Raw genomic sequence first — 13,216 nt, 5'->3', positions numbered from 1 at the left:
ACATACGGGATTATTTTAGTGTTTCATGTTGATGGAATATCAATTGTATGTATATGAATATCATGTTTCTTTTCATCTAAGTAATTTTGATTACCAAGTTTTTTAATAGAGTTCAACAAAAAAGTCAAAAGATCTGTGGCTTTAATTTCTAATAATGAAAGAAAGAGTTTTGATTTTCTTTGGGATTCCAGTGGGAGTTTACTGGTCACCACAAATCCTAACTTATTTCATTAACACTAGCATTCATTTGATGTTCTTTGCAGATACAAGCAGAAGAGCGTTTGCAAACTGGTACAGAAATTCCCCATGGCTTCAACAGTGGAGATTACCAGCCTTTCAGCAGTAAATGATTTTTACTCTTGTATCCTTTGTATTCTGTATTTTCTTTGTAGTTCTTTGGACTTAATGACATGGACATCAGTAAGTAGCATCTGATTATTTACTGTAATTTTTTGTGATGTTGAACTTCCTCCTTGGATATAAATTTTTAGTGCTTTAAGATTTTTGGTGCTGCTCATAGGGCAATAAATACAACAGAGTTTTGATATTATATATTTATCTTTATTTTTGTCTATCTATATGCTTTTGTTCCTTTAGATCAGTTTAACTTTAACACAGAGATCTGAACAGATATCGTACTTACAGCTGGCAGTAACCGAGCATTGGAAGTTTTTGACCTCAATGCAGGCTGCAGCACAGCAGTGATACCAGAAGTTCATACTAGATCAGTCCATCAGATCTACCAAAATAAGGTATATACTTTATTGAATTTTTTTTGTAGTACCACTACAACACCATGAACAAAAAAGTTAGAGGGTAAAAATATAACAGATAGTAATAGTTTTTTATATGTTGGGGAGAGTGGGCAAGGACATGAGTCTGTGTGATAAAGGCATACAGATTTCATTTGTTCTCTAGTGTAAAGGAGAGAGCAGTGAGAATGACTGAGCAAGCTTGCTATTAGAGAAGTGTTTATTACCCTTTGCCTTACTTTTGCTAGACTGTAATACCATAGTTCAGCAAAAACTTTTCCTTATGTAACTGTTCTTCTCTAAAGTTCAATCTGACATTGTCTGATTTATTCTGAAACTTCAGAAACAGCAACAAAAAAAAATTCTCAGTACTGCAATGGAATAGATGGCTAAAACCCTCTCATCCTTGCTCTTTTTTTTCCTTAAAGATTGATTTGAGTGTTTGGAGTTTTTATGGTACCATACATTCTGGAATGCCTACTGTTTTAGGTCTGGTTGAATGTGGTTCTTCTCTCCCAGTTGGAAAGTCCTTGCTTCTGTGGATTTAAAACTGTTCCTTATTATTACTGTTGTAGAACTCTTTGTGGGTTTTCCTTATAGATGCGATCTGGAAAAACACTTAAAATTGTACTAACTATTTCAGTACTGTTTGTAACACATACAGGCTTAAGGTTCTGGCTTTTCTTTTTGCTTGGTCAGCTTAGTGCCTTCAGATTATTTAATCAAGAAAAACTTTAAGGCTGCAGGCAAGTATTCACTTGGGAAAAAAACCAAGAGGTATGTGGTATAGCAAAGAAAATTGATCATTTTGAGGGAAAATGGTACATCAAGGTTCTCTTTTTTTTTTAATATAAAATTAATACTTTAGATAAGTCAAAAGGAAAATTGCACACCATTATTTTATTACATTGGATAGTTTAAAGCTGTTAGAGTAAATATAACTCTGCCTTTTCATTAAGATGATATGCTAAAATATATTAAAAACTTATAAAACCATGCAGAATGCTGTGTGCAAACTACATCCTGTTCAAAGTCTGAACCCCATTGGAATCTAAGGTTAGCTAATGATAACAGTTGATGCCATAGAAGCAGATCTGTGGAGTGAAACAATTGATGCTAAAGATCTAGTGTCTACACCCCGAAATTTATGAAGGCTTTCCTTTGGACTATTCCTAATTTCTTCCTGTGGACTGAATACTCGTTAGTGATTGCAGTATATATATATAAATATATATATACACACACACATAAATACATATATATATATATTCTGCATTAGGGAAGGTATGTTCCAATTAAGTGTGGGAAAACCTATTAGCAAATTATTAAGTACATAGGATATCCTAGAAACCTGGGAGTTCAGCATGACATTCTGTTATTTTTGGTTTTGGACAGAGGCAGCTGTAAGCAAGTACATATAATATGCATTGTAATTACTTTGATTTTAAATTGTCCCTTTGATCTGTTCTAGAAATTGTGGGAATTGCCAGTGTGTAAAGTTCATCTCAGCCTGCAGTGTACTTGATTAAGCTTATTATATCATTCCATTGCTTTGCGTACTAACTTTTAAGAGACATGGTAAAAGGAATTGATTGAAATATCAAAATCATGTTCCCATCATAGAGTTCAGGAACATCTGAGATACAGAAATAGATGGCAATTTGAGATCAGGCCACAAAGATTCATGGCTTTAGTGTTAATAATACATTTATAATGCTGCAAAAAATGTTTTCTGGACAGGACTCTATCGTTGTGAACCACAAACATTTGGATGGTATTATGCTCTACTAGCACATTTATAGTAATTTTCACAGAAACAGCAAGTTTTCAGTTTTCTGCTCAGACCCTTTTATTTCAAAATTCATAGGTTCATTAATTAGGAAATGCACCTGACATGAAGTCTGAAAAAATGAATAGGCAACTCAGAAATTTCAGTTAGTTAACTTCTTCCTAACCATAGTTACAATGCTGTCTAAAGGTATGTGCTTGCCTGGAAGATATGGAGTGCTTTCTGAGATATCTATTGATTGGTGCCTTTAGCATGAGCCAGCTGCACTATTTGGATGACATGAATGGTGTTCATATGGAATTAGTGAAAGAAGTAGGGATTCTGTTGAACCATGGCCTTGAGGCCAAATTATATCTGGAAGTTGCCATGTAGTTAGTCTAGAGAGAAGCTGAGAAGGGATTACAGTAGTGGATAAGCAAGATGATGGGGCAGAGGCAAGTGATTTGTCTATCAGAATGAAAGAATATAGTTTCAAGAGTGTGTGGGAATGTGCTACTTTTGGCATCAGATTCTCCTAAATAATAGATTGTCATAAATTAAGGGACTATAAAAACACAAAGTGATAAATAAAATTCAGCTTGCATATTATCCCAACTAGTACATATTTTCTTGTCTTCTATAATCGATATTCAGTAGCATATATATTTTGAAGATACAAGTATAACTATGTATTGGTAAAGTGTATTACTGAGAAAATGTTGTCAAGGCAGGGAAGGAACAAATGTATTACACTTCTTACCTAGTTCATTAGTTAGTGTATTCTATAGTAAAGGAGTAGGGCCCAAAGTAAATGTGTATGTGTCTGTAGAACTTTTCATATTTAGCTCTGTGATCATTGCCGGCTGAAGCGAGTGGTGGTGAGTAAAAGTTCCAAAAGCACAAGAAGAAAGGGTACTCTGTAACTTTTAATGAATGCTATCCTTTGGACAACTACTGTCTTTGTCTTTTACATTACTCTTTTTTTTTATAGTTATACACAGCTAAATGTGAGAATGTGTAGACTTTGTTGGGAAGTCTGTTGCACAGTGCATTTTAATTCATCTGTTAGAGCAAGCTATACACCAGCTTTCATAACAAATAGAAGATTCCTGGCAGTCAAACAGTGATTGCAGGAAATTACCTTGGGGTTTCTGTGATGTATTCAGCCAAATCAAGAATATGAATGATAAGGAAAAGAAATAAAAGGGTTTAACTGTTTATATTTAGTTCCCTGGAGAAAGATGTTTGTAGCCAGCAAAATGGCTGGGATTTGCCAACGTGGATGTTAAAAAATCATAGGTTTTAGACTGGATTTAATTATTTTAAATGTACAAATCCAAAATTAGTCCTGTTATGAATAAATGTGGTTGATACTGAAGTCAATGGAACATGTGCCCACTTAACTCAGGGCTAAACATGTCTTATAGTTAATTGTTGAACTAATCTTTGATCCCTCCCTTTTTACTGCCCTTATTTCCTCCCCTAAACTTCCCATAATGTCTTGTGCAATCACAAAAAGATCTTCCCCTATGTTACATCATGGATCCCATACCCTGATATTTAGCAATCCCCAGATGACCCAGAGAGCCTCTCCCTTTCTTTCATTATGGTGGATGTCACCCTTGGACCAAAGGGCTTATGGCTGTCCTGGGACAGTGCTGAGAGGAGTCGAGGCAGTGCTCCATTTCTCTGACTGGGTTATGGGACTTCCTCCACATGCCGACTTTCCTCTTCACTCCTTTGTGTATGTGCAAACAAGCTATTTTCACATAACCTAACAAACATTTACTGTTTATTTCTTAAGTGGACTGAATTCTTCACCGAGGGCATGGTTGGTCACTGGACCAGACTCCTCAGGGAAGTGGTCCTGGCACAAAGCCTGTAAGAGTTCAAGGAGCATCTGGACAATGCTCTTAAGTCATATGATGTAGTTCTGCAGGGAGCAGGGAGTTGGCTTCCATGATCCCTATAGATCTATTCCAACTCAAGATCTTCTATGATTCTATAAATTGTAAAACTATCTATAAAACACCATGAGAATACTTACCTGAAACTGATTTACTATTTTACAGGGATCATCCTTCAGCACTCAGCAACCTGAAGCTTACAACCTTTTCATGACCACAGCTGCAGGTGATGGCATCAAACTGTGGGATTTAAGAACACTGAGGTAGGAATTAATTAGGTACCTTGGAATAAAAAACCATGGTTTATCTTGTCATACTTGCTGTGATATACCAGTAGAAACCTGGATGTGGAATAAGGTCTACAGTCAGGCCTTTAAGAAAAGAATGAAAGGCTGATTGAAATTTACTAATTTTAAGAGACCAAACAGAATACTCATTCCTCGGTTGTAGTTATAATATGTGGAAGCCACTAAATATTTAAAATTTATCACCCATGTTAACTTACCTTTGTAGATCTAATTGTGTGTCTATAATAGTATAGTGAACTGAATGCTAATGGTATTTCCAAACCAGCATGTCATTACCGCTAAGAAAGGTAAAATTTATGATCCATCTTTTAAAATATAAATGCAATTGTAACAATATTGCTACAAATCATGTATGTAGTGCTATAAATTTGCATAATACATTATCATAAGCTCAGAATTTCTAAACACTTGGCAGTGTTATGCTGGGGAAAGCTGTGGGACAAAGGAATAGCATGTCAGGGAGGGAACATTGCTCATGAAAATAAATACTTGGGGCTTGTGCAGGCTAAAAGAATTATGTGTAAAAGAAGAGGGATTTGAACAGGAGGATGTTAAAGCTCTGAAGAATAATTTCATATTTGTTTTCTGTGAATGTAAACCTATATTTATTGAAAGATGTAATATAATTTTTCTAGTACTGAATTTTCTATCTGGGCAGTGCTGAATGAGCCTTTAATTTATTTGTATCTTTCTATGGTAAGAATACGTTAAATCTGCAGGGGGCATGTATGTTCTTTCCAAGAGCATTTCTGTATTAGTTGCACTGAATGCCAGAGAGTAATGAAACTAGAGACTGCTGGGGATTGGAATCTGTTACCTTCTTATGTTTTTCTAATAAGCTGCTCAAACTGTGTTGCTGAAGAGTAATGAAACAGTAGCAAGCTTTTCACAGATCACTTATCTATCTCTTTGTTTCTAAATACTAGTATAAGTAAGGTAGGCGAATGGTAAAATAGTTAAAGTGTAAAATCTGGGCAACCAATTAAATGAATATGCCTTTGGAAGAAGGGACTAATTTATGTATGTTATTGCTCTATATTTAATTTGGCTAAGTCAGTGTATTCTAGTGTCCGCTGTGTTCTATTAGCCAAACTTCAAAAAAGTAATTCAAGTCCTTAACAACAGATATTTTAAGAGTGCTTATTAGTTATTATGTATATACGTGTATTTGTAACACATTAGACAGTGATCAATGGTATTAACTGTTGTGGAGAAGAAATAGAGAAAATGAATCATTACTAGCAACTTTCAAGAAAAAAAAACAAAACAATTTTTTAAAATGAAATTTTCTGTCATTGCTCAGACCAGAGACTGAGTCTTCTATATTTTGAAATCTCTTCTTGAGTTCTCATGAGGGAAACTCTTCATTTTTTCCTATGCATTCACCAGGTGTTTTTCACATAAATAAATTTAAAATGTCTGAGTTTGGAAAACTCTATCTGAACTTGGAACAAGTCTCTGCTCAAGTGTTAGGTCTACTATAGTTACTTAGACTGAACACTTTTGCTTATTTTTTTGGTACATAGGTCTTGTCCAATCAAATCCAGTCCATCCCTTGCACTGTTGAGTGCTTACAGGAGAGATTAGTTCCTAAACAATCTTATGGTGGGCCAGTACCTTTAATCTCTTAAAGCTGTTGACTTGTAAAGTTGGTGCATCAGCAACTATGTTTTAAATGGCCCCTCTGGAATGACCTCTCTGTTTCTGCTTTGGGTTTGCCAGAATAGGGTCCCTTTAGTGAAATCTTTGTCCAGTGTTCTTGAAATATAGCAAAGGTAAGTCCACCTTCTCATTTATAGTGTTTGCAGTCTTGTGGATAGTAACACTAACTGCAAGATCTCACCTTTACTGTCTGTTAATTTTGTTCTACATATCTGCCCTAGACATCCACAGTGAAAATTTTGCTTTTATTTAATCTGCTTCTTCCCCTTAAGAAGTCTAGCCATTGTTATTTTATGTGATAATATGGTAAAGTACCAATTTCTGATTAAATAGGGGGAAGAAAAACCCTCCAGTACAGTGCTTTTCAAACTGCTGTTGAAAGCATGGGAAATAATTTGCAGATTAACTCTGTACAATTTCCCTAGGACTCTTAGGGGTTATTTTATTCAGTTTCTTTGAGGATTGTTCCTTTTTTATTTTTATAACATGCATTCCTTTTCTCACAATTGACTGAGGAGTTGTAGCAGGATGTTCAGGTTCTTTTTTGATCTTTGCTTAGATTAAATCTTCAGACATATTAACCTGACCTACAGCTTAATAAGTTTTGAATATATTGATATTTTTGTTCTGAATCCACAAGAATTTTTCTATTCAGTCTCTGTTATCAAACTACATTTTTTTTCCCATTGAAAATTCATTTAACTTATCTTTTCTTTTGTTCCTAAACTTGGTGAGAGTATTTTGCAACTTCAATTTTCATCATCTTTTCTGGATAAAGCTGTGAATCTGTCTGTCTCTTTCACTATTGATGATCTGGAGGCATTTCAAAATTGCTTCAGAGAGTGCCAGAAAGTCTTATGGGTTCCTCTGAAGGTGGTACAAGAAAAGGCATTTTAACTTTCTGATGTTGCCAGCCAACCTCACACAGCCGGGTCATTTTGCCAATAAATGAGGGAATCTTGGACACTGCCAGTGGCTTTTGGATTTACTCAAACTCCTGCTTCATTTGGTTTGAAATGCATGGGTTTCATCTGAAACTTTTGAATATTTTTATACTTCTCCTGCATGCTCCTTGTTTATAACTATAGCTAAGAGAAGAAAAGCTCCAGACAATCTAAAAGCAGACTTAGGAATAAAGAAGCAAGAGGAATAGTTTTTTTTGGGAAACAGAACCAATTATGGCTACTCTTCTTCCAGGTTAGGATAATGAACTATGAGGCCTTATGAATACATGCTTTAGGGTAAGATAATGACCTTTGACCAAATTCCAAGACATTTTGAAGAGCAGTTTAAGTCTATCTTTCTAAAAGAATGACTACTTGTAGAACAAGTAAAATTGCTTTTTCTTGTGAAAGCAGTGAACACAGGGGTTAGACTGCGTGGAATCTGATTACCAGCTTCAGGATTCCCAAGAAAGACTCAGGCAAACATTTTATGTGTAGGAGGTACAAAAGGTTAATGTATTCTTACATTTTTTGAAGGAATTGAAGTGTTCTTTGTGATGAAATATTGTAGACTCTTATTTCATATGACGATTTTTAATTCTGCTTTACCAATCTGGATCCATTCAATTTCTCACTTCCTCCCACTTGTAGATTAGATAACTCTGTGCATTAAATGTCCAGAAGAAAGGAAATTTCTTTCATTTGTTACATTGGGAAGAAACTATAAATTCAAAATGTTACCCTTTTCACTTTGTTAAATGCATTTAGAGTATTGACTAAACACTTAGTAGCACCAGCTTACATTCACTAGCAAAATTTCATAAATACCCATATCTTCATGAATGGCTGATATTGAGAAAAACAGTGAGTCCAGATTTCTGCAGCTTTCCTTGCCTGATTCATTCCAAAGAGTTGCTTTCTTAAAGAGAGGTTCCAGAATGTGAAGTAGTGTAAGCATTTCCTCCCCAAGGTGGATTTCAGATCTTCTGTAAAGCTTTTAGGCACTGATGTGGCTCTTCCTTGCTCATCAGTAAATTATGGCTAAAGCCATAATACAGTAAAACTTCATCTTTCTTTGTGCCAGTAATTGGAGAGCAATGCCACGGAAAGGGACCTGGGTGTCCTGGTTGATGGCAAGTTGAATATGAGTCAGCAGTGCTCTGGCAGACAGGAGGGCCAACTGTGTCCTGGGGTGCATCAGGCAAAGCATCACCAGTGGGTTGAGGGAAGGGATTGTCCTGCTCTGCTCTGCATTGGTGTGGCCTCACCTTGAATATTGTGGCAGTTTTGGGCACTGCAATGTAAGAAAGATATTAAGCTCTTAGAGAAGGAGGGCAACGAAAATGGTGAAGAGCCTTGAGGGGAAGCTGTATGAAGAGAGGCTGAGATCACTTGGTCTTTTCAGCCTGGAGGAGACTGAGGGGAGACCTCATTGTAGTCTACAACTTCCTTGTGAAGGGAAGAGGAGGGGCAGACGCTGATCTCTTCTCTATGGTGACCAGTGACAGGACTCAAGGGAGTGACCTGAAGTTGTGTCAGGGGAGGTTTAGGTTGGATATTAGAAAAAGGTTCTTCACCCAGAGGGTGGTGGGCACTGGAACAGGTTCCCCAGGGAAGTGGTCGCGGCACCAACCTGCCAGAGTGCAAGAAGCATTTGGACAGTGCTCTCAGGCACATGGTGTGGCTCTTGGGGATAGTCCTGTGCAGGCCCAGGAGTTGGACTTAATGTCCCTTCCAATTCAGGATGTTCCAACATCCTATGTTGTCAGTGTACCTGTCTCAAGTCCTGCCTCTAACCTTGTTTCCTGCATAGATATTGACCTACCTTCTAGTTAGTTTGCTTTGAGTTCTGTCTCCAGCAGACCCATGTAGCAGCATTGCCTCCAACCCTGTATCTGACTCCATCTCCTGCTGCTCCTAACTGGACTACTGGGATGGACTCTGGATCTCGTTCATCATCTCACTTCTGCTGGTACTGTCAGTGTTACCAGCACACTACTTTACCTACCCTATTCAAATACAGTGGGACAGTGCCCTGGTCAGTGATGACACTGTGCCATGACCACCACTGGGCTTCTCACGCGTTTTCCTTTTGCAGCAATTTTCTCCTGTAGCAGCCCTGCTCTTGCTGCACTCTGAGAGGTATAGTCACCATTATATTTATTTTTCACACAATGTACATAGGTCTGCAAAAAGCACATGGATGAATGCTTTTATCTTGTTTCTGCTCAGAAAAAAAAAGCTGCTAAGTTGTTCCTGGTAATTATCAAACATGTGATCCATGTAGTCAATTGGAATCCAAAAGCTGCTTAATGTTCTAAGCAAAGCTCCTAACTTGAATTTCTTCCACTTCTGAAAGAGATAGTAAGAGAGAGAAAAATATTTTGGGTGAGTGAAGAGCTGCTCAGGTCTTTTCATGTCCTAAGATATCAAAAAAGTACTCTGCTCTTATCAGCTATTGCCTTCCATTTGAAGGATGAACACCTGCATCAAAAGCAGACTTCTTAATCTAACAAATTCAGCTTTTGGCAGCATATGAGATGAAACAAGGCACAAGTTGTCTTTATGACTGCAGCTTAGGGGGTTTTATATGTTGCCTTACAGTATCCATTCAGTAATCATTCCTATCTCTAGCTAACCAAGAAGACATACTTTCTATAAATTTTGGATGAAAAGGCCCTTCAGAAAGGGCAAGAAGGAGGACCCACAGAACTGTAGGCTAGTCAGTGTCGCCTCAATCCGTGGGAAGATGATGGAGCAGTTAACTGTGGAAACAGTTTCCAGGAGCATAAATGACAGTGCATTTATCTTGAGTAAACAGCATGGATTCAACAAGTCATGACTGACTAATTCAATAAACATCTATTATAAAATTACTGGCTTGGTAGGTGAGGGGAGAGCAGTGGATATTGTCTACTGTGACTTCTGTAAGGCTTTTCACACTGTCTCCCATAAGATCCTCATAGAGAAGCTGATGAAATATGGACTGCAGAAGCAGACAGTGAGAAGGAGTATTCGTGCTTAATTAGATGATGCTGCTTTGGTTTGTTTTTGGCCCAGCCACTTGTGAAAGTTTGTTCTTTTCCTGCCAAGTTATGAGAAAACAAGCACTGATAAATGAGAACTTCATCCTTGAAGCAAGCATCGTGTATAAAGTGAAATTACTTGGTACCTCACGATTGGTTGACTGTCCTCCAAGGCCATTTGAAGAAGAAAGTGAAGAGGAGGAAGATGAAGTACGCTCCCAGACTCATTTAGAAAAGCCCCCCTGCGCAAGCATGGGAGGAATTTCAGGGTACCCACGCATGTGCAGAAGAGACGCCACTTGCGTAACGGGGGGTGGGACTGAAGGCCTCCAGCTGGGTGGTGCTGGCCACACCTGCCCAGGTAGATGTCACCAATTAATTGTATAAAAAGCAGAGAGCTCATGTTGGGGGGGGATGTAAGCGTCACATCAAAGGACAACGTTGCCTTTTGCGGGGATGCCCATTATCTTGTGAGCCTGCCGACTCTCCGAGAATGCAGGTTCTGCTATGGATAATTCTAGGCATTCTGGGTCAGTAAGATAACTTCATAAGCAACACCTGGGTGACTGGGGAAATTGTACCAAGGGCTTATTTTTCTCCTCCTTCCTCTCTCTTGGGTTTCTCGTTTTGTTGGCCACCTCTTGGTAATAAATATTGGTTTTTGTTGAGCTTTCAACAGTGTATGGTTTCAGTTTCACCATCCTTCCAAACTTTCCCTGTTACAGAAGGGCTGAAAACTGTCCGAATGGGAACCTCACTGGGTGATGATAAGTCATGTGAAGTCTAGTTGGAGGCCAGTAATTAGCAGCGTATTCCAGGGATCAGTACTGGTTCCAGTCCTGTTCAGCATCTAAATTAACTATCTGAATGATAAAGCAGAGTGAATCAAGTTTGCTGGTGACACAAAACTAGGAGGAGTGTCTGATACAGTGGAGAGTTGTGCTGCCATCTACAATGGCCTCAACAGTCTGTAGAACTGGGCTGACAGGAGCCTCATGAAGTTCAGCAAGGGGAAGTGCAAAGTCCCCCTGGCACCAAATGCAACCCCCAGGCACCAATATATGCTAAGGGGGGCAACTAGATGGAAAACAGCTTTGCAGAAAAGGCCACCAAGAGGAACAACAGCTAGAAAATGTGCCTTTGTGGCCAAGAAAGCTAATGATGTCCTGGGCTGCATCAGGAAGAGTGTTGCCAGCAGACTGTGGGAGGTGATGGCTCCCCTCTGTTTAGCATTGGTGAAGCCACACTGGCTCTATATGGTCAGCGAGGTTGTATAAGATGACCTCCAGAGCTGCCTGCCAACCTCAGCCATGATGTCAGTTTGTGATTCTATGAAATTATCATTTGTTTTTTACTTACCATAGAAATATAGGTATGGAAAACTTACTGGGGGAACTGATGTAGTATTGAATAAGAGAACAAGATGAACAATAACAGATGAAATTGAAAATTAATTTAGAAGGCAGGAATGGGACAGCTGTGCTGTGCTGTCAGATGTGCTTGTTATCTACCCAGAAATGGGGAAAGCAGGGAAAAGTTAGTACAGTCCAGTTTAGAGGTCTAGGATGCTGCCATGGTAGGTGTGAGGAGGTAGATGTGGTAGCTGCTAGACTACTGTTGATTACTGTAGAATATTGAAGGTAATGAGAATAGCAAGGACAAGGTGTTAGGAGTAGCTCCCAACTCCTGCCACACTAACATCTTAAGTGACAGGAACAACCTGCTCTGACTCACACTCTGATCAGTTGAGAAACAGAAGTTCAGCTGTTCTAATGCTGTTTGCTGCTGAAGTAGCCATTTCTCATCAATTTCTGGAAAAAAAAAAAAAAGAAAGGCATTGGTTGCATATTGGACCTCAGTGAAAATTTGAGGACTACTGGACTACTTGCGCAAACTGAATTGCTTCTGCAGAATACTCAACTGCCTGATAATGCTTTGATGTATGATCCCAGGGAAAATCAGTTTCACCTTCTTTCAGCCTCTGAAAGGATTAGCCAATTGTATAAAAGATAGTTTTAGACATTAAGGTAGAATCTCCAACTAGTATTATGATCCTGTGCAACATATTTTAGAAGAATTCCCACAGCCACATGGAACTCATACATTTTCTCACAATTGCACTTTGAGAGCCTTAGGGTCAGAATTGCAGTTTGAATGAGATACTTCAATTTTGAGATACTTTTTAGTTTGCATCTCCACTGTGAACTAACTGCTTGACATCATCTTAAACAAAATACACATATACACATACTCAGAATTTGATTACTTGGTTTCTTCTGAATGTGAGGATCTCATGATTTATCGTATTTTTTTTCCTTGGAGGTTTTGTGTCTAGTTATATGGATTCTGTGGGATAAAGCAGTGGCTGGAGTTCCTCCAAGTTTGAGAGTGGAGATGCATGAAAGTATAGAGGATGGGCAACATGTAGTCACTGCTGGAGAGTGAAAATATGCTGAGCTCCCACTTGAAGGATTTCGTTTGTGTCTAAAATGAAACCCATATGTATAGTACATCTAAGGTAGCTACTGCTACTGTCAAGTTTTACTTGGATTCTGCAGAACCTCAGTGGATCTGTTGGTACTGAAGGGTCTCTAAGCAAATACCAGAGCACTGGGAACAAGTAACAGAATACAAGGAGAAGGGGTTAGAAAAAAAAAACGACAACGTTGGTTTGCAGGGTTTTTTTTAAACAAATCAAGTAGAATTAAATAGACTTATTTGTGAAAGTATCCCCTTATTCATAAAGACACACACCACTCTAGCATCTTTTGCTTATAAAGACAGATAATATATTTCATTTTTTTCTAATATTCTCCAAGTTTTTGCAACATGAAAAGATACATATTTTG

The 13,216-nt window shown here is 38.1% G+C and overlaps 1 protein-coding gene across 3 annotated transcripts in view; it reads left to right on the top strand.

Moving 5' to 3' along the window:
- The window catches only part of WDR27 (WD repeat domain 27), a 98,898-nt gene that overhangs the window by 26,242 nt on the left and 59,440 nt on the right, over positions 1–13,216 (top strand). For all 3 annotated transcript variants that reach the window (XM_027634011.1, XM_027634010.1, XM_027634008.1), the window contains 3 exons: positions 264–361; positions 631–752; positions 4,593–4,690. In XM_027634011.1, coding sequence (XP_027489812.1) covers positions 264–361; positions 631–752; positions 4,593–4,690 — 318 coding nt within the window. The remainder of the gene's footprint in view (positions 1–263; positions 362–630; positions 753–4,592; positions 4,691–13,216) is intronic.

Source organism: Corapipo altera, unplaced genomic scaffold (genome assembly GCF_003945725.1).
Source record: "Corapipo altera isolate COAL_440 unplaced genomic scaffold, ASM394572v1 2b, whole genome shotgun sequence".
NCBI lineage: Eukaryota > Metazoa > Chordata > Aves > Passeriformes > Pipridae > Corapipo > Corapipo altera.
The sequence above is the reverse complement of the archived record's forward strand: the minus strand, read 5'-3'. Positions and strand labels throughout refer to the sequence as shown.